The following is a 21021-nucleotide window of genomic DNA, read 5'->3' as shown; positions in this document are numbered from 1 at the left end:
AGAGCTGTCAGAAACTGATGTTAGGCACATTATTCTTCTGTGTACTTTGTGTACCTTGACTAACAAAACTATCAGTCTTTCAGCAAACTGGCCTAAAAGTTACACAGGCTACAGACAGAGGTTTGGCTTTGAATGTAAATGAAACAATTACCTTCTTATAAATCAGGCTAAACATAGCTATCCTCATTTGCATTCCTATATGATGAAGACCAAATATAGCAGGGTGTATGAGTAGTGTTCTCACAAGGAAGAGAAGGCACAAGCCAATGCCCAAATAATAGGCTATGGATCTTTCATCAGAGTTGTCCGGATCATAGGAAGCTATTATTCTTCCCAGCAGAAGTGGTTGCACAGATTTGGTGACTTCCTGTAGATAGAAACAATAAAAATTATTTTGGTCAGTAGTTCGTTAATTTTTTCAAAATGGTTAACATTTTCATATCAAGTTCTACCAACTGAGATTTACAGCTTCATATCTTAAATGAGGAAGAGAGGTCTGTTTGCTGTGCAAATCATAGAAAGTTGCAGTAATTGCCCAGGAGAACAGACAACACACTGCTGTCTTAATCTGTGAGGATCCTGCAATTCCGCCAAAGAGAACCTAGTTTGTAGATTTTGTTTGACCATTTTCTACAGAAGTGACAACTGAGATTAGCTTCCACATTTACTTTTCAGAGTTGTAATGAATTAGCCACATCATATGACTGCATCCAATTTAGCAGACTGGATCTCTGTTTTGGCCCCTCCAGAACAGTTCTTACTGCACTTTACTGGACTTACAGGACACAAGAACACTCAGAGTTCTTGAAATGAACACCACCAGAACATAGTGAGGATATAGCTAAAACATAAAGTAAATGGAAATAGCAACAGAATAAAAGTATAAACAATTTGGATCATCCTACTCAACAGTTCTAGACATTGTGTCCAAGACTGTAACAAAAGCAGGATGAGAGGGTATAAATGGTAGGCGGGGCAAGTTTAATAAAAGTTCCAGAGAGAAAACAGTCCCTTCTGCATTGGCAGCCCCAGACGAGCAACATGGTAGAGAACCAGAGTGTGTGAGGAAAAAGAGGCGATATCAAACTGCCAAACTGCAAGGCATCAAAATGATCTGCTGTAGCCATGATTTTACCCTACCCTGCTATTACATTTGTCCTCAGCCACCTTTTCTGTTGCAATTAAAGCCCACTAGCATTATTTCACCTTTGCCTTTCATTTCCCTTCACATCCTCACTATTCTCATACTGTCACTCCTATTACCGCCTCCTTTTCCATCTCTCCCTCTTGTCCCCTCTTTCCTTACCCAATCCTTCCCCAAGAACTGCAAAAATCATCAGTGTGCTGCAGTCTAAGAATTTGCTTCATCTCCTGCATGAGCTTCCAAAGGGTATGCAGTACGTATGTGCTCCTTTACTTCATTGTTATATTCAGTATATAAATGCTTAGTGCGAAGAACTTTTATGGTTTCCTTACTCTTCATTCTGCTGTGACTCAGCAGAAAGCGTCTGATACTTCAAAACAGCAAGAAACTATTGAATTCTTTTTTGTACAGATATGATACATTCTGCCAAAAAGTTATTAGTACTGCCTTCCAGCTGAAAACCACACAGACCACCATACAGAGACTCAGAGAGAAGTGAACTAACTAGTGAAGTTCAGCTATAATTAATGTTTTACAGTAATAAATAGATTGGAAAAATCTCCTTTAATTTTTTCCTTCTCCTTTGGGTTCCTTTTGGTCTCTTACACAAGAGCATTCCAAAGTATTTCTACAATCTGTACTGTAACCCCTTTTGAATGTCATTGTTGGTAGACCTGATATTCATTATACACTTTTTCTACAGAAGAGATGAAATTTTACATATCAAATAGCATATCTGTGCTACATTTCCCAAATTAAACACCACTCTGCCCCAACACAAATGCTGTAAAACTGGAGCCAGCTTTGACAAAGACTTCAGTGTTATTAGTAGGCAAAGGGAGGAGTGTTTATTAAAACACACATGACCCAAGGCAGCTGTGCTTAGACCATATGCATCCTGAAGCAGCAAATCAAAACTCCCCAAAACTCACAAAATACAAAACAGTCACCTCTCAAGGACAATGCAGTGCTTTCATACTCTCAGAGATTCAAGATAAGCTTTTGTATATAGGCTTAAGGTGGCAAGATTTTTTTTTTATTTATTTACTCTTATTCCAGTGAAAATGCCACGCTCTGCTGCTGTGTTTGTTGTGACTATAAAGGTATTGCATACATGCCTAGTTCACAGGAAAAAAAGGTGATTTACACACAAAGGGTAGAATAATGGCTGGCAATCAGCCAAAACATTTGGTATCTCATGGGGTATAAAAATCCACTGATTTACAGTGGAGATTTATCAGCTTACTTACTGAAGATGATATTATCTAGTCTACATACAAATGAAAGCAGAACTACCTGTTTTTTCATTTTTCCTCTTGTAATTTCAAAATTACCACTGATATAAATATAGATAAATAAACTGATTAGAGTGACCTGCCTAAAAAAAAGAATAGGATTTGCATATCTAACAGAAAATCCAGTTTTCAAGAGTTGTGGTTATCCTTCTCCTGTCCTTGCTCTTCCCTCTGCATTCTTCATAGGCCACTGAGAAACTCAGAAACATCCCCCTCACAGAAATCTTAATTAAAAGAGCAAAGATCTGAAAAGAAATGAGAGTATGACACAGGATACTGTGCTAATCTGGCCTGGTGTGGCTAATCTTACGCAATGAGGACTTTAACATTACGTGTATCCCCCATATGCTCAATCACTCTGCATTTGAAGACAATAATGCACATCTCTGTTTTGGCATATGCCCAAGAAGTGCTTCAGAACTTTCATATCCCTCCCTGTCTCCTCACTCACACCCGTGACCTATATGCGAGAACTTCAGGAAATCCTCATTAGGGTCCTTTGGGATACGATACTAAAACCATTTCTAAGTCAATGTTAGCAGCTGCTGTGCCTGAGTGGAAATATACATTTCATGGGGATGAATATAAGAGAAAAATGTAAGTGGAATCAAGCTGATCCTCACAGCAAAGTACCCAATTTGTTAGCCAGTATCGTGCTAAAAAGTAAAATTTTTGTTTCACTGCCATACCATCTTTTCTTTAAATTTCAAGACACATCTGATGATGAGGTGAAGAGTGGAAGCTGTTTTGAACAGCAGCGGTGCAGATACATTAAGTGCAGTGACTCAACGTACCTAATACAACACTATTTATGAGGCAGGGTCGTAGTACTCTAGGGGGCCAGAGCGCAAGTGTCCACCCTGCAATAACATCACTACCTACAGTGTGTGAGGGGAAGGGGAGAGATGGAAAAACTCCTAGATTTAATGAGAGCTAAGCTGTGATGCCGGTTGCAACAACTACACAAACAGCAGGGATGTCAGCAGAGTTTAAACCACACTCCAGGAAAGGCACCGTGAAAACAGCTGAGGGATTAGACAAGAGAAGAGCTGGAAGGAAAGTGAAGTTCAAAAGAAGGCACAACTTGGTTGCAGGTTGCACCTATGCCAATACGGCACAACATCCTGTCCCCATTCAAATTAATGGCAAAGCTCCCATTAATTTCCGTGAGCAGGGCCTGAAAAGAACACCAGTGGCTTTAGCAACAAGTTTTTCCTTTCACAGCTTTCAATAAAATGAAGACCAATGATAACAGAATCAAGAATTTAAACTAAGATTTCATCTTTCCTTGTTCATTGTGAAAGGTGCAGGTTTTGTTTCCTATGTGCTATCCTATATCCTATTGCACATCTGTGATTAATTAAAGAAATTAAAAAAAAAAAAAAAAAAACAACAAACCAACGTAAAACAAACAAAAAAACCCCACCAAAACCAAAACCAACAAAGAATATGACTCAAAAATCCTTCAGGCCTGTTCCATCCTCACCTGGTCTAAAATTTTATTCCATTTAAAAAGTCCACAGAGAGAAATCAACCCTGCACAATCCCACCCATGCATACCCACACACACTTCAAATGCCTGTACTCTGGGAAGGGAAGTTATCCTCAAACTTGCATGCAAAAGCCCTCAGATGCTGATTAACTTTTAAGGGCAATTCATTACTGCAAAAGTTTCAGCTGGCAGACTCTGCAGGAACACCTATTGTAGTGTATGGTAAGCTAAATTTGTAGAACTGATGTTTTTTTTTTAAAAAAAATACAAACCTGACATGAATAAGCAGTTTCTGGTTGGTGAGGAAACAGGTTAAAAAATTAAAGGCAGTAACTCGACAGCAGGAGCAAATAAAAGACAGAATTGGGTAGAAGTCCACAAAGAAGTCTTGTTACAGAGAACAGTTGCCAAACAAGGTGAAAGAGTATAGAGAGAGGGCTATTACACAGCCCCGTAGATAGGCCCTGTCCTAGATGGTTAACTGCCCCTACCTGGACAAAGACAATTAATTGACTCATCAACTTCCATTCTAGTCACATTGCCTCCTGCCAGCCCTGCACAGCACTCTAACAGCCAGAGGGTAGCTCGGGGTTTGATGCAGAAAAGCCATCCAGAGTGAGCACAGAGAGCACTGTAACCATCATCTCCTCGTGCAGCCCTTGGGTATGGAGAAGGCAGGAACAGCACATCTCTTCAAACCAAATCTGCAGCAGTGGCGACTTCAGACCGAGGCAAGTGGCAGTGAGAGGAGACCAGAGGCGCTTCACTAGTGACAAGAGTCCAGCGAGTTGCAGAGACTTAAACTGGGACAGAACAAAGTTGGCTTGGGAGTTAATTTCTTGATTCCTCTATTTTTAATCAGAATTTGTGCACATATACGTGTGAGTGAATCTGTCCATGACAAGGAAGCAAAAAGATAAAATGTAAAGAACTCTTTCAATCTAGGTTTTATTCTTAAAATCAGATCTTGGTGTTGAGAAATTTCAGTTGTTCTTTATGAGCTACATCTGGGGGACAGTCTAAATGTGATTGCAAAAGATTAAGGCCTATAGGTTTTCTTTTATTTTGAATCAGTGAAGCAGCATGACAGACTGAGGTACATCATAAATTTTTCATAGACTAAAAAGAATGAATGTTGCATTTTAAGGGAAGCAATTTCCATTTTCTGTAGAGAATTTCTTCCTTTTTCTTTAGACTATTTTACTTTATGACTTTCTGATTCTATTACTGATATTTGCCCTGGACATGGTGTTACAAGAGAAATAGTCCGTTTTTCCATAATTCTTAGGGGAAAATCCAATGCGAAGTGAAATTGTAGTCCATTATTAGCTATCCAAATCAAATCAACAGTGATCTAAACCAGAACATTTACATTGTTAGCAGTCCAAATTAATACATTTAGGAATATTTTACAGGATTATAATCCCAGGACCGTAAATAAATGTACCTATTTTGTAATCTAAAAGATCAGACTGTCCTTCACACAGCCATGTAAACAGGAGGGACTCCACGGAAGCTGATTGGGGTGGAAACATTCCAGCATAAAACTAGCAGAAGTTAAGCTCCAAATTCTGTGTTTAACCTGAAAAACACTCTTTGACTTGAAATGCTGCCTGATGCATTAAAACTGTTAATGCTTAAAAAGCCCCCTTTTAATGCTGAAAACTCTGCATGTAGTTACGGACTTGTGTTTTAGCTTTCAGGTTATTCTTATTTATGTTGAAAATGTTTTATACAAAATTATTAAAACTTGAGGGTATAGGTATTGGTGTGGTTTCACTTTGCATACATCCAGCATGGCTGACAGAGATTATGATCTTTCTTTATCTACCCACTAGAAGATCTACCTAGCCTGAAATTTCCCTTCTACAGAGGAGTCAGTAGCAAGTTCACGGGCATGATGACAACTCTCCACATTACCCTCCCCTTCCTGCCTGAGAGAGGGGTGACTTTAATGGGCATGAAGGTCTGTGTCGTGGCTTGGGCCTGGTTGGCAGCCAACCACCACGCAGCCACTCTCTCTCCCTATTCTTCCGTCAATGAGAAGGGACAGAGAGCCCAGCTTGGGGTTCGAGATAGGACTGGGATGGGGAAAAAATCCCCCTTTATGGGCACGAGCAAAAGGCAGACTCGTTAGGGGAAGAAAAAAAAGAACATACATTTATTACAGACACTAACAACACATAACAGAGTAGGACAGTGAGGAGCATTGCCACATCTTGAGAAAACCTTCCCCTCACCCCTCCCTTCTTCTTGGGATCAGTTCTGCTCCCGATATCTCTACCTCCTCCCCCAGTGGCACAGGGGTAGGGAATGGGGGGTGCAGTCAGTGCTGCCACTTGTACCATCTTCAGTAGGGGGAGTTTCTGAAACTTCTTCCCCCTTCTCCATCGTGGTCCCCCCTCTCACAGGAGACAGTCCTCCACAAACTTTCTCTGACTTGAATTCCTCCCATGGGCCGCAGCGTTCCCCACACTGCTCCGTCATGGGTCACTAACTTCCTCCGACTGGATTCCCTCCCACGGCTGCAGCCCTTCCCGAGCTGCTCTGGCGTGGGACTCCCCCGCATGCTGCAATCCTCCCAGCACTGAATTACAGCAGCGGGGCTACCTTTTCCCACAAGACCCCAGCCTTCTTCAGGCACAGCACCTTGAGCAACTAGGTGGAAGCCACAGGCCATAAATCAATGTCTGCTCCACTGTAGATCTTCATGGGTGGCAGGGGGTGGGGGTGTCCATCCTGCCACAGGATACAGGGGGGTCTCTGCTCCGGCACACCTCCCCCCTCCTTTCTTCCTCTGTTCCTCCACTGACCTTGGTGTTCATGCAGCTGCAGCAACTCCTCCTCACAAGTTCCACTGCCCGTCACCACGTCCCTTCTTAAATACGTTATCACAGAGGCGCAGCCGATTGGCTCAGTTTCCAAACAGAAGTGGAGCTGACTTGGAGCTGGGGGAGCTTCGAGAAGCTTCTCACAGGGGGCCACCCCTATAGCTCCCTCCCCTGCCACCAAAAAACTCCACCACTCACTCAACCCAGGACAGTCTGCATTTCTATAACTCTGTTATTTTCTTAGAATATTCCTTGGGATATTAGACAGAAAGCCAGAAGAAAAGAGAAGTTTGGTTTTACAGCAAGCAACGTGAACTTCAGAGACATTTGTGGGCTATTTTCCATAAATTCCCCTTGCACTCTTCTGCTCAATCCATGATCTTGAAAGTACAGCTAAAATAGATCACATGGAACACTAATGCCAGTAGAATTAGTTCCTTTCTGTATTAACCTTCCAAAAATAAAAATCTGGACTAGAGACCTGTCTCACATCTGAAAATACTGACTATCTGAGTACATCTGACCACTTTGGGCCATGTGGGCTATTATAGCTGCAGTTTCTGATACCACAGCATTTTGAACAAAGAAGCATGGAGTATAATATCTCACTTTTACTACTAAATTGCATAAACTTGAAAATAACTTGCATATTTAATGTGCATATTGGTTGACAGGAATTTTCAGATTTACAGTCCAGCTGTCTAACACATCTAGTGAGACACCATTAATAATAAACTATTTTCACAGCTCCTAACCCCAGTGATAGGATTCTCAAAGAGGTGGCATTTGGTAAGTCTGAGTAATCCTAACTGACATGTTAGAAAGTTGATAAACATAATCAGCTCAGACTTCTACATCAAGTTCCTGATCATACACTTTGGTGCACTAACAGCACCAAGATCCAAGCATATTTCACACATTTATTTATGCAGAATTGTTACCACTAATGAAGAGAACTTGTTTATTGCATATATAAACCTGAATAAATCATTTAACTATGAAGCTGGATGATAGCCACTCCGACAAAATTGACCGAATCATGTGAAATTGCTCTGTCATTTGTTTTAATGTAAGGGTAGAAAATTTTTTAGAAACTTCTTAAAAACCATAACATGAGAAAATAATTACTTTAGTTCAGCAGTGATGCAAAAATTCAAGTGCTCTACCTGTACCTGGAGAAGCCTATGCCAGCACTGAGTACTACATACATATCAAAATTATTAGCATGTATGTTTTAAAGATATTATAAGACATTACCAGAAAATACTTTTTTTTTTTTTTTTTATGAAGGTCCCTGAGTATCTCTCTGTGTTTATCATCTTTATCAGCAATACATAGAGCAAAATATGTAGCTATTCATAGGATTCTATATTAATTTAGCAGTCTCTAAGATTTGGGTCTATTTATGAAACACTAAAAGTTTACAGAAGAGAAGAACAAATCTTACCCCTAAATATAACATTATTCCATAGAACATAAATTTCCAGAAAAAGCATCGTCGAAGAGCATTAATAAGTTTGGGTTTTTTCTTTGAAGTTGCCAGCTCTCTGTCCCACTCCCTGAAAAGGAACCAAAAAACAAAACCATTTAGTTGCGTGAGCAAATACATGGGTCTATGGCTCTGACATACTTCAAGTCACTCAAGTATATCCAAGGAGACTTAGCTCAGGTGACTAATGAAATAAAGCTTTGCAGAGACCCCAAAGACCCGGCCTTCATTGACTTGATAGATCAACTGAAGTTCAAACCTAGTTCATCCACATATTTGGCAGTTTTAAATACTCAGGCATACATCACCCTGCAGGGAATTAATTCATTAAAAGGTCACATTGTATGTTTTAAAGAAACCTGCTGTACTTAAGACGAAAGCACAGATAATAGGCAAATAAATGTTTTGGAGCTCTTCCAGTCTGCAAAAAAAGAAAAAACCCAGCAAAGCATCAAAAATGTGACTTTTCTATAGCACAGCATTATTTTTAACCTGTGTTGCTGGGACAATAATTTTCTATTTGATAATAAATTGCTGATCAGAAGCAATGCTATATACCTAAAGAATATGTTTAGTCAAAATTCAACTCACGAATTAAAAAACTCCTAAGAATTTCCTCAGCTACCTCTCTCCTCCATTTTTCAAGAGAATATTAAGTAACCAGAATATTCCATTTATAAATTCTCAGAATGCATTAAGCATATTGAAGTTCTCAATACTTTGCACCAATTTTGAATATGTATGTCACACTGCAATTAAGTTTAACTGGATTGTCACAAGTGTACAGATGTGAGCTGCCCCAGCACATCAGGGAAAGCTATACTGGAGGAATGTAGGAAAGTTATGGTACGATTTCTGCAGAAGCAATGTCTTTCAACAGTGGTATCAAAGGAAATTAAGAATGTTACTTAGTTGAAGAAAAAAAAATAAAACAAGGTTTTTCATGGATATTTTGGAAAGAAAGAACAGCAGAATAGGGAACTAACATTGAAACTGTGAGTCTAGCCTCACTAGTCAATGGATAGATGTCACAGCTACCTGTATATAGTAATTGAGAGCATTTAGGTGATACATCTGCACCAAGGATCCCAGTCAGCTCCAAAGGACAACTCTGTGCTGAATGAGGATACACTTGAGCCAGTCAACGGGTGCAACCAGCTTGCACCCAATGCTATTTATACATTTACAACATTACAACAGCTTTTTAATTAGAATTGCAGTGTAAGACCTGAAACAACAAAATTTCATTAATCTTTCATACCTTTCTAGTTTTTCAGAAAGATTATTGGCAGAGTCCGCAGAAGGGATTTGATAAATATCTGACAGTTCCAACCGTCGTCTGTAACCCTTTTTCAAAATCGGTTTTGTCCATCTAAGCAGGAAAAAAAAAAAAAAAAAAAATCACCACTTTCTGAGGCTAATTCTGGAGCTGCACTGTCTCACCCTGAATGTTTTGTCCACAGCATCCAAGTATGTCTATGTGCACATACACACTCACAAATATGACATAATATAGTGCAGCTCTGCATTCTATCTATAAAACTATATTGACAAACATAATATTAAAAAAATAATAATTGCAAAACAGTTGCATTTTATTAGTTTTGGAATGGTATCATGCCCCAAACTTCCTATTCAGCCAGCAGCAGACAAATGAACAGGGGATTGAGACATTTGTACTGTATTTCCAAATATGTGCTATGTCCATTAAATGAATAAGTAAGGTCTATAGTAAACTGGATGTATAAGTTTCACTCCTATAAAACAGAAAATCTTAATATAGGTTTAGTGTTCCTTCAACAGCTGACATTGCAGTATTCACTTAACAATATACGAGATTTTTCACAGGACTCCTCATAAGATCTTCATTGCATCCATCATATCTAAACATTTTGCATTTCTTTTTTCAAATGTCATGCTTAAAAATGTAATATCAATTTAGAGAACACACTGAATTTAAACAAAGCAGGAAAAAACTCTGGAATGACTACTCTGTAGACAAAATCTTTACAAGCCATTGCTAATTTTATCAAACAATTCGGCTCCTGGAAGGCCTATGAATCCACAAGCACCAATTTGTACAAAATTTTGCAGCAGCTTCTGTTTAGAAATCTTTTTGAAAGCACAGGACTAAAACAAAACATAAATAAGCAACCATAAGAACTAATGGTGTATTTTGAAACTATTTGAATTTCTGCTGTATTGCTGTTGTTAAAAAAATATTTCCTTAAAAAAATTAAATACCCATGAAAGAAGTAGCTTGTGGTTGATTGCTGTCGTGCTTCCATATGTAAACATAGGCCATGAAAAAAAAAAAAAAACCCACATGATTTATGATTATGATAAAAGTTATCATCTGCAAAACCTCAATCATTTCAGAACTTTTTGTTTTAAATTGTCTTTACAGACAACAGTTAGCAAAATTGAAAAAAAAAATGCAATAATGTTTCCCATGGTCATTTAGAAAATATAAACAGCTTATTGGAGATGCTCACCCATATACCTGTAAGAACATGTATCATACGCACAAAGTAATCCACATCTCAATTGCAGCCTCTGATGGGGCAAAAAGGTTGATACAAAGGTAAAAGAACATCATTATATGAGTGCAAGAAGAGCTCAGCACAACAGTCAAAGCCTATTTGTGTGCAACCATGTGCACACACATGCACACTCTAAAATTTACTTTAATGAAGTTACGAATCAGATGAGACACCAGTCTAGAATCCCCATAATTCAGTAAAGCACAAAGACATTTCCCAAGTGAATAGTTATATCACACCCACTGCAAAGAGAGTATGTTCTAAGAAATTAGAAGATTATCCTTAATTTCTGCAATCATACTATAGTTTCAGATGAATCATATGGGCTTTAGCTCAGTCTTTGACACCACTGTAACTGAGAAATAAAACATGATTCGTGGTATGTTACAGCAAAGCAGCTAGGAGAATCCACTTCGGAGAGTCACTGGTAAAACACCCATAAGCTGTACTACCACTGGAAACAAGGGCCCATGTTTTCAGGGATATAATACTATGGATTAGAAGAAAACTTCTGAATTTAAAATAATACTGTTAAGTGAAATAAGTGAAAGTCTTTCATGGCCACCGCAAATGATAACTCAGGTATAGATTTGTATTTTTCCAGCTCCTGATGGCAGAAAGGACCAATTGCTGTGGCTTTGTGCACATCTTGTGGAGAAGTGGTTAATCCTTGTCCTTCGGGAACAGAAACTCTCATGGTCTGGCTTCACCGAAGGCTCACACAGATATTTTGGCAATGAATACAATTTATGGGACACTAAACCACTACTGCAGCTAATGCAAGTAACAGTACTTCCTAAGCAACCTCTTTAATTCCCAATATCATAGCTAAGTAATAACTTTGCTGAGCTTCTTAGTAATGTTTTGAGACGGCAATTCCCAACTTGTCTTGACAAAAGATAAATACAGTTTCAGAGTGTTTTGGGAAAACATTTTTCATTGCACCGTTTCCCTCCATGCATTTTATTTTATTTATACTTTTGATTAGCACCTACCCTGGCATTTTGCCACTGCCTGAAGTAACAAAACATGACTGCATTTAGAAAGCGAGCAGAGTGGCTGTTTTATCATTTGGGGAAGGCGGCATGCTTAGCAGATCTACTGTACTCCTAGAAATGTCTCTTGTTCTACTCGGTGCTTAACCAGGTGCACTTATCTGTGCCACCTAAATTATGTGGTCCCTAAGCCCCCCTCCTTGCCCAAGTCAACAAGTTTGATACAACTTAGTGCAGTCAGTCCTTGTCCTTGTCTCCCTGTTCATCAGGGTAGCTGCAGCAATGGTGCACTAACTCCTCCAGCCAGCTAACCTCCTCGGCCACAGCCGGGTTCCTACCACAGGCTGCTGGCAGGGCTTGCACAGAGATGTTTAACTCCCAGCTGCCCTGGCCTTGCTCAGAATTCCCACCCTAACCAGATCTGGCCAATTTGCGAGCTGTGCCAAGTGGCTTTGGGTTGGAGCGGTAACCGTGGGATGAGTCGGCCCGTCACGTGCTGTTTGTCTCCAAGTAGCTTTTCAACAGCTGCTTGGATTGTGCTGTCAAGAACTATGGGCAACAGCATATATTTTATTAAAAGGAATATACTAGACCTAGAATAGATAAATATCTCCTAAAACCAATCTTTTGCCAGGTTCCAATAACATCCATTTACAGTTTATCATTATCCTCTGGATTGCTTGCAAAGTTTTGCAATGCAAAATGGCTATAATTATTTTAACTGGCAATATAACCTGTAGCTATCAATGTTTCTTTATGACCAGGTAATGCAGCTCAGTCAGAGTTTGCCAATGAATATGGCTCTTCTATTTTTTGGCTTACTAGAAACGATTTGCCAGCGTTAATTCTGAGTTTCTTCTTGTGGTTGCTGAGAACAAGAAATTTCTTTTGAAAGGAAAAGAGCAAGAAGGAAGGGGAACAGATTGGCTTTACAGCATTACATTAGCAAATGCCACCAGATTACTGGCTGGCATTTAATGAACTCTTTCACACAGAAACCCGTAGTGCTGTCAGAGTTTTGCCACTAACTAGAAATGGTATTATGGGTACACACACATGAAACCCAGCAGGGGACAAGTTTCAAGGGTGTACAGTAGGAAAGAAGAAAATAAGGAAAACAAGTTCCACCTCTATTATTGATTGCCTGTAGCAAAAAATACCTTACGAGCTTGACATGTAAATATCATATACATAACACACTGTTTTAACCTGTTTTTTAGTAGATTTCTAATGACCATTTCTTTGTCATTCACTTTAGCAATATATAATAAGATTTCTTACTACAGCTATTTCTTTGTCCAGCATGTTCAAACTCATCCCACTCATGCAAATTGTATTGATCGGACAGATGTCTCAGCTTTCCAGAGGGTATTAACACAGACTGTTAACTTGTCAGCAGGATTTGACTCTCCTTTAAGGCTGCTTTGCATGTCACTGAAGACAGAAGGAGCCTCCTTGTTGCTAAGCCAACTGCCCAGACCTTCCTCCCAGGCACAGGGATTCCCCGGCTCCATCAGGCCCTTCGGGTCAGGAAGCACGGAGCGTTGAGACAGTGACGGGGCAGCAGGGCTGGGTTATCCAAGACCTGCAAATCAGAGCAGCTCTCCTGCAAGCGTCCCTGATCAGGCCGGTACCGTTTCAATAGGTGTCCTGTGCACAACACAGCAATATCTACTGAGCAGTGCAAGGCGACCATGGCTTTACTTCCTTCTCTTACACAGCACTGATAGCTGTACGCCCTATAGTTAGGCATAATGCCTGCGCCTCCTAAGGAACTGGACTTTAATCTAGATGAAGACAGAGCAAGGAAAGTGCCTCTGGCTGTACCTTATCCCTTCTTTTAACAGTTAAGGGAAGTGGGGGGCAGGGAACATAATCAAGCCATGATTATGAAGCTTTGGAGCCTAAGTTTTACAAGGTGTTTGTAAAGCCATGAATTCCTAGGTACTGCAGGAAAAGGCTGAGCTACCACATAGATCTCAGACATCCCCAGAGGGTCAAACCAGAGTGGACTCTGTCAAAGGCTCTGCACTCCCATCCTCTCCCAAAAGATATCTGTCACCCCACCAGCAGAACAAATTGTAAATTGTTGCTTACTTTATACTGGAGGTGGCAGCTGTACTGCACTTTAAACTGTTTCTCCAGAAGAGTGTCTGCACCACCAGCCCTCTCCTCTGAGCATCCTGCGACGCAGCCATAAAGGGCGACCCGAGTTCTGCCTGATCTTTGCTACCAGCTGGGACAAGTCAGCGCCCACACAGCACCACTGTCAGGCACCCCAGCATAATTCCTGCACCCAGGCTGCTCTCAACAGGGTAGGGTTGCAGTTACTTGTTTCAAACTGTAACCTGATGAAATAGTATGTTATATATTCTAAAAACTATATTAAACCCTTAGCATTTTCCCCTTTAAAACAAACAAATGATACATTCTGATCTTAATATTTACACATAATTATTGCAGGGCTTCAACAACAGAAGGTAAATGCAGACCTTACTAATTTCTGCCTCTTTTTGTTTTCCCCCAGATCACAAAAATTAAGATTTAAATTTCTTCACTGATAAACAATTCTTCCCATGAGGTGTTATTTGACATGGAAAATATTTAGCTGCAGTATCATCGACTCTGCCACTAGCTGTGAGCAGCACCATTTTAAGAGTAATCAATGTTCTGCTGAAACTCCAGGATTTAAATAGCAAATCTTAATTAGGATTACTCCAAGCAACTCTTGGGGAAGGATTGCCTTTTTATATGCCTGGTTTTTTCAAAGTAACACTTATTCAGATTATTATCTATTCTCTAAATGCTTTCTGAGATTCAGATTTTTAGCAGAAATTCCATACTTTTTCCTTACAGTTAGTAATGTAGTCAAATTATTTCAGTTTGCAGAAGTATCAAGAGCTATTTTTAAAAGAAAACAAAGTACATTAGGGGTACAAAAATGGTTGTGTAAGATGCAAGGAGAGAATACATTCAATGTATTTAAATCTGTCAATTGTTTAGATACCAAATAAGTGGTATCTATATATGCCTCAAATATTTCTTTAACAGAACTATGAAAATAACATAGTGGTGATGGTATGCTACAAACAGGGTTTGCAAGGCTGTTTCAGCATGTACCTACAGTGAAACTGGCTAGGAGAGGATGCTTCTTTACCTTCACTCTTTTTCATAAAAATCCCGTAACAAGAATAAGAGATTTCTTTCTCATCCTTTGAAAGACAAAGGAATGTTGCAAAAAGTTTGCATCAGCGAAACTATTGCAGAGATGTGCTATTCATGATTTAACTGAATTTTTAAATCTCCCAGATGTGCCACTAATGTGACAGCAACAAATTTCACCCAATTTAGCACTCCACTGTCTTAGCCATGCATTTAAAGATACATTTCATAACAAATTAGCATACAGTTGCACATCAGGTGCAACAGCCCTTTCCAAATCTGTAATATGTTCCATTTAGAATGGAATTTGTTGCATTTAGAAGCAATTTGTTGCATTTAGAAGCCTCAATAATACAGATTATAAAACTACTTTTCATGACATTGCCTACAGCATTAAAAAGGAATTCAAGGATTTGGATGGATTATTTTCTATCCCACCAAAATCAAATAAGCATGGAGGAGAATAAAAAGGTACAGATAGGTCAGCAAATCTTTCAAATGCTTGATCATTTCATTTTGAATATCAAGATGGTAAGTCTTCTTACTGCAGGAGGAAAAGAAGCTTTACATACATTCCAGAAACTCAGATGCAACTTGATACAGGCAACAGTGCTTCAGAGATATAAAGGAGCCAGAGAAGGTCACTGTGCTATGCAGTATCAGGCTGAGCCAAGGACACAATTTAGCCTTATTATTAGAGAAGGTATTCCTGTGGCTGAAATGGTTTCAGAGTAGGAGACTCAGCATCCTTTCTCCAGTTCACTTCAAGTTTCATATTTTACCTTGGAAATATTAACGGCAGGCAGCTTCTCAAAAGGAGTCCAAAACTTGCACGTACATCTTTGAACCATCTGGGGCTGACTTTCAGAAGTATTGAAAGCTTGCCATTTTTAACAGGTCTGAAGGGCTGGCAGACCAGCAGGTCTCCAAGGACCACTTGTGGCAACAGACAAATGACCAGGAAGCCTCACAGGGCCATAATCTGTTCTGCAGTCACATCTGTTCTTGGTTTTCACTAACAGCCAGGATGTATGATTACCTGGTATCAGTGAAAGGCAGGTCCTCAAGACCAGACACATAAAGAGTGTTAAGAATATACTGTAAGAAATTTGCCTTGTGTAAGTGTCTAAGGCAGCTATCCCAGCAACTGAGCCATCACACCATGCAATTCAACCCACCTGCTCATGGCTGCCAACATACGCAGAGGCTCCCTACTCACAGAAGAAAGATAAGCAAGACGCTACAGCCAGGTATTGATAGAAGATGCTCCAAGTATATGTTGGATATTACAATTTCCAGACACCTGCCCTCCAGAGTGAAATTTATAGACATGAATTAGGTCTTTAAGCTTCTTATACAATTTCTGGGAATTTTAGGAACTCAAGACAGTTTCAGGGGAAGTTTTGAGTACAAATGTACACATTAAATCACAGACTCAGCAATCAAAATCCTAAGTACTCTCTTGGTATTAAATCCTAAAATATATAGTTCAAGGACAGAGCAGGGACTGCCTAGAGCAGGTCTGGCTTTAGTTCCTTTCTCTGAAGAGATTCAAACTAATATTCATGAGAATGCCTTTTCAAATCAGAAACAACCTTGGTCAAGGCACTCTCAAATTTGCAATTATGACTGAATTATGCTAGAAAGAGTGAAAGAATAACCATGACTGTAGCTCATGGGCTAGGTACTTTCAAAACTTAAGTCCTGGATTCTGTTATCCACCCTAAAGGCTATTAACAGACTTCATAAAAAGTGCCCTCAGAACAGAAATCAGGACTTGCAAACAAGTTTCTTACCCAGTGGACTACAGAGTCACTCTTGCTGAGCCAGAGTTAGCAAACTAGAACACCTTCGCTACCATACACTGGTAACACTGGTCCTACTTCCTATAAGAGATGAGGTGTAGGATTTAATTCCTTTTCCTACCCCTCCCAGCACACACACAGCAGAAGAATGAATCCAACATTTATCCCCTACATGCTAAATTGTTCTTGGAACCACTGGACAGCTGCATAAAAAGGTGGCAGGTTACTTCTTCTCTGGTTTGGAAAGAGAGAAGTAACTAGAGCAGGTCTGATGGACTAAGTCCACAAAAAGACATGGCACAAAAGCTGGTTTAGTTTGTGTTTCTCATTTGGATTTAATAATGAATCAGGCACTGAACTACTTGGTCCTGCCAAGACAGTTGTCACACTTGATATGTACCAAAGCAAAAGTATATGCTTAGAGAGCTAGACAGGAGCACAAGAATTGCTTTTTGTGATCTTCTATTTAAATATCTAAATTTGCATGTAAAAAAAAAAAAAAAAAAAAATCAGGATTGTCCCAAAGTTGAAGCCATTTCTGAAACTCCAGCAATAACTCTGTGTTCTGCTACCCAGATAGAAATTAATTAATTTATTAACTGGCCTTAATAAAACTATAACAATACTTCCTGATCTCAGTTAATGTACAGTAAAAACAAGGTGTATGCAAAGTACTCTGATATTGTTTGCTACAGAAGGTATGGCCTTGACCCTGCAAAACTACAAGAACATAAGTAACTGTCATAAAGACAGAAGTAAACTTTCACAATGAAGTTAAGCATATGACCATCTGACTGCTTCTGCATAAAACTCTTTTTTCTTTAAACAAGATAAAAAGTTGCCAGTGCACAGATAAATGTCTTGCACGTGGCTGGGAACAAAAGGGATCAACTCTGAGAATGTAATAACGAAAACAGAATAAAACACAAAAGAAACCCTGAAGCCCCAAACGCTTCGTACTTATTGTTTCATAAGTGTCATCCTAATGAAAGATCTCAAACCACTTGACTTCATAGCTCATGTCTTAACCAACAAAATTCAATTTCTAAACAAAAACTGATCAAATTTTAGGATGAAAGTTGATTTATAATGTCTAAATCCTTTCTATCATGATCACCCAAGCAATTCTCTTTTTTTTTTTTTTGCCCCATCAGTGTTGCTATTCTTGAAAATCCAACAAAAAAGTAACATTTTCGCTAAGATACTACTCCTTGTGAAGACATGACAGCTTCTCACTTTCCGGCATGAAGAATTACAAAAAAATGTACAAACAGTATGGAAACATGTCTAAATTATTAACTTATGAGCAAGGAGCTCCATTCTGACTAACACATTTAAATCTATCCCTTCAGCCCAAGCGACACATTATGAAGCAATAAAACCTATCAATAGGTTTATAGACATCGGCATCAAGATGCTGATAACAGCTCATGCAATATTAAATAATAATATTACATTTATTATCAAGATTTCCTGTATAATAAGAACTAATACTTGAGCATCACTTCTGCTAACATGACCTTCAACTTACTGCATTATATTCAGATTGGCACTTCACACATAACTGCTTAGGAGCCTCATATAAAAGTTACTTAACTGAAGCGTTCTGCAATGTTGTGCTTGAAAGCAACTATTTCATCATCATTGGAAAAAGCCTTCTTTTTCCATACACACCCTTCTATTTTGTATTTTTTTAAAAAATAATTGACTCCTGTACTCAACCCAAGACACTCCTTATTTCAGATATAATGCCCTTGAGTTCTGTCTTGCACGTTTTCATGGAAGTAAAGCATGTACTAAAATGTAGACATGTCCTGAAGTGCTTTACTAAATACAATCAGTATCAGAAACCAATGATGTGTGTAGATTCAGGTAAAACACTAACTGAATAGTCTGACATCTTAGAAAACCTTGTTCCAATCTCACTCATTAATCACTGCTTTGTGGATGTTTCCAGTTGAGTGGACAAGTCTCTTGTTACTGATATGTAGCAAGTGCTTCTGACTTTGTAAAGCTCATCACAAATAATATACTTCAAAGTGTTGTGAAATTCTTATACCTTAAGGAATCTTTGCTCTGTGATAACTTAACTTTTAATAATCTTTAGCATTGATCCTGATCTACTGTTGAGGAGACAGAAACTGATGGATTCCTTGAAGACTGAAGGGACACATTTTAAAACAAGCTAACCTATTTCATAGCTACAAATAATGTACGTTTTCTAAATGCTTATTTATTTATTTATCTTTAAGAGAAAGACATCTTTGCTGCCAGTTTGGATGGAATGCATTTTCTTATCTTGTGGCCTTCACTTTTGTGACCTTTTCAATTACTTCATATAATATGTGTGAAGAAACAAAGATGTTCACAGTGTATGTGGTAAAACACAAGCAAGCAGAGACTTTGTCATTCACAGAAACATCATTCCAAAGGTACTAGAATCATATTAGATACTTTACAGATGTACACATACAGTTTTGGCTGTTCTTACACAAAGAACTGAATGTTTACATTAATAGCCTGATTTTTCTATGAAACAATGTTACTATAAAATTTTGTAAAGATATTTCTCTGTTCTAGTCAGTATTTACCATAAACATCTCTATATATACTTTTCAGTTACAGTCAGATAGCTTGTACAACATAATGTATCATGCATGATAAGCATGATTCAAATATCATTTAATTCACTTAAAGACTATGATTTTAAAAGACCAGGTCAAGCCCAAGGATGGTTAATTATGCAATTAATGAGCACAAACGGCATCTGGTTTCAGCCACGGGAACTTTAATGAACAGGGGGAATCAGAATTATATTTGCTTTATTTTTTGGAGTTTTTTCTTGACACCTTCAACATCAAAGGTTCTAGAAGAGCACTCTGATAGAAGCTTTACAAATTAAAATGAAATAGAACAAGTGGCTCCTTGAGCAATGAAGATAATATGTAGCCTTATTTCCTACAGATTTGTATCTTATATTTGACAGGAGCACTGACTGAAACTTCTTCTATGATGAATTTGTAAAGGTTTACATTCCCATCATCCATACTCCCTGGCTCTGCAGGTATTGCTTCTTTCCCACTGCAGCACCACTGGATGACACCTCTAGGATTCTCACCTTTACCTGGATGTTTGTAAAACTTTAGGAACGGGTTATATTTGGGATATTTACCCACTGTCACATCTGGCTAAAATGAGCCAAAGTGGGGGAAGCAGGCAAATGCAGTGATTCATACAGACCCACTTCCATTAAGAAACTTTTTAAAAAGGTCCAGGCCAACCTGCTGAAAAGGAAAGCTATCCCAAAAGGATTAAAAAGTGAGCTAAAAGCCCTCAGTTGCTCAGGCAGAGACCTTGTGCCAATATTATGGTTGTGCATCACGTGTTCCCATTTCAGTCACCATGTTCACGTCCTACACAAGATTTCTTCCCTTTCCTCCCTGCCGTGCAAAAGACCCCAAGTAACAAAGGGGGAACCAGCACCCTGGTGAAACTGGTGGTATGTCGGCCAAAGCCAGAAAGATTATTTGCTCTTTCCAGTTGGCAGTGTCATTTCTAGCAATATCACATAAAACATGTTCAGACTTCTATATTGTCTCATAAAGTACACGTGCCCAGGTGTTGGAATTGGCTCCTTCTTCTCTTGTTATTTGAAGTTGTGAGAAAGAAAAGAAGCCAGGGAGAGAACACTTTGAAGGCTTACAAGGAGCAGTTTCCAGTTATATGACACTTGCACACCGAGCAAATGATAAACACTCAAAAAGTCAAACAGAAGGAATCCTTGTTCTGAGAGCATTTCCCCTCAGCTCCCCCCACCTCGCCATGTTCTCGCAGTTTACAGTGAAATAATAGATTAACTAGTTGAGCAATTTACCAAAGGTTGCTTGAATTATGTCATAAATTCATCTGTCCGGGTCTAGCGAGGGTTTATGACACCTGCCAGACAGATCCCATTCCCGGTGCTAAAACCCAAACAACAACTTAATTCGGCAGTAAGTGAGACTCCCACCGCTCTCCCCACAGACCTTTCCAGAGCGAACTGGCGCCCAGCGCTCGGCCCCCTTCTCCGCCGCGCAGGGAGGGAGCGGAGCCCCCTCTGAGCCCCCGCCCCGGCCCGCGCGTGTCCCGCCGCGCCGGGGCCCCCACCTGAAGAAAAGTTTGGAGAAGACGTTCGCCTTCTCCAGAGGGGACCTCTGCATGGTGCCCGGAGCTGCGCTGCGGTGCGCGGGGAACCGGCGGCAGCCGCTAATCGCCGACGCCTCTCT

General features: G+C 39.4%; 1 protein-coding gene across 1 annotated transcript in view; it reads right to left on the bottom strand.

Moving 5' to 3' along the window:
• Window positions 1–20955, bottom strand: part of CFTR (CF transmembrane conductance regulator) — a 90281-nt gene extending 69326 nt beyond the window's left edge. Inside the window, exons 1-4 of the mRNA XM_033007286.2 lie at window positions 20903–20955; window positions 9513–9623; window positions 8210–8321; window positions 152–367 (exon numbers count right to left, since the gene is read on the bottom strand). Coding sequence (XP_032863177.2) covers window positions 152–367; window positions 8210–8321; window positions 9513–9623; window positions 20903–20955 — 492 coding nt within the window. The remainder of the gene's footprint in view (window positions 1–151; window positions 368–8209; window positions 8322–9512; window positions 9624–20902) is intronic.
• Between the last annotated feature and the right edge of the window lie 66 nt (window positions 20956–21021).

The sequence above is a fragment of the Tyto alba genome, unplaced genomic scaffold (assembly GCF_018691265.1).
Source record: "Tyto alba isolate M040663 unplaced genomic scaffold, T.alba_DEE_v4.0 Super-Scaffold_2, whole genome shotgun sequence".
In the NCBI taxonomy this organism is placed as follows: Eukaryota; Metazoa; Chordata; class Aves; order Strigiformes; family Tytonidae; genus Tyto; species Tyto alba.
Note: the sequence above shows the minus strand (reverse complement) of the source record. Positions and strands in the feature narration are given on the sequence as shown.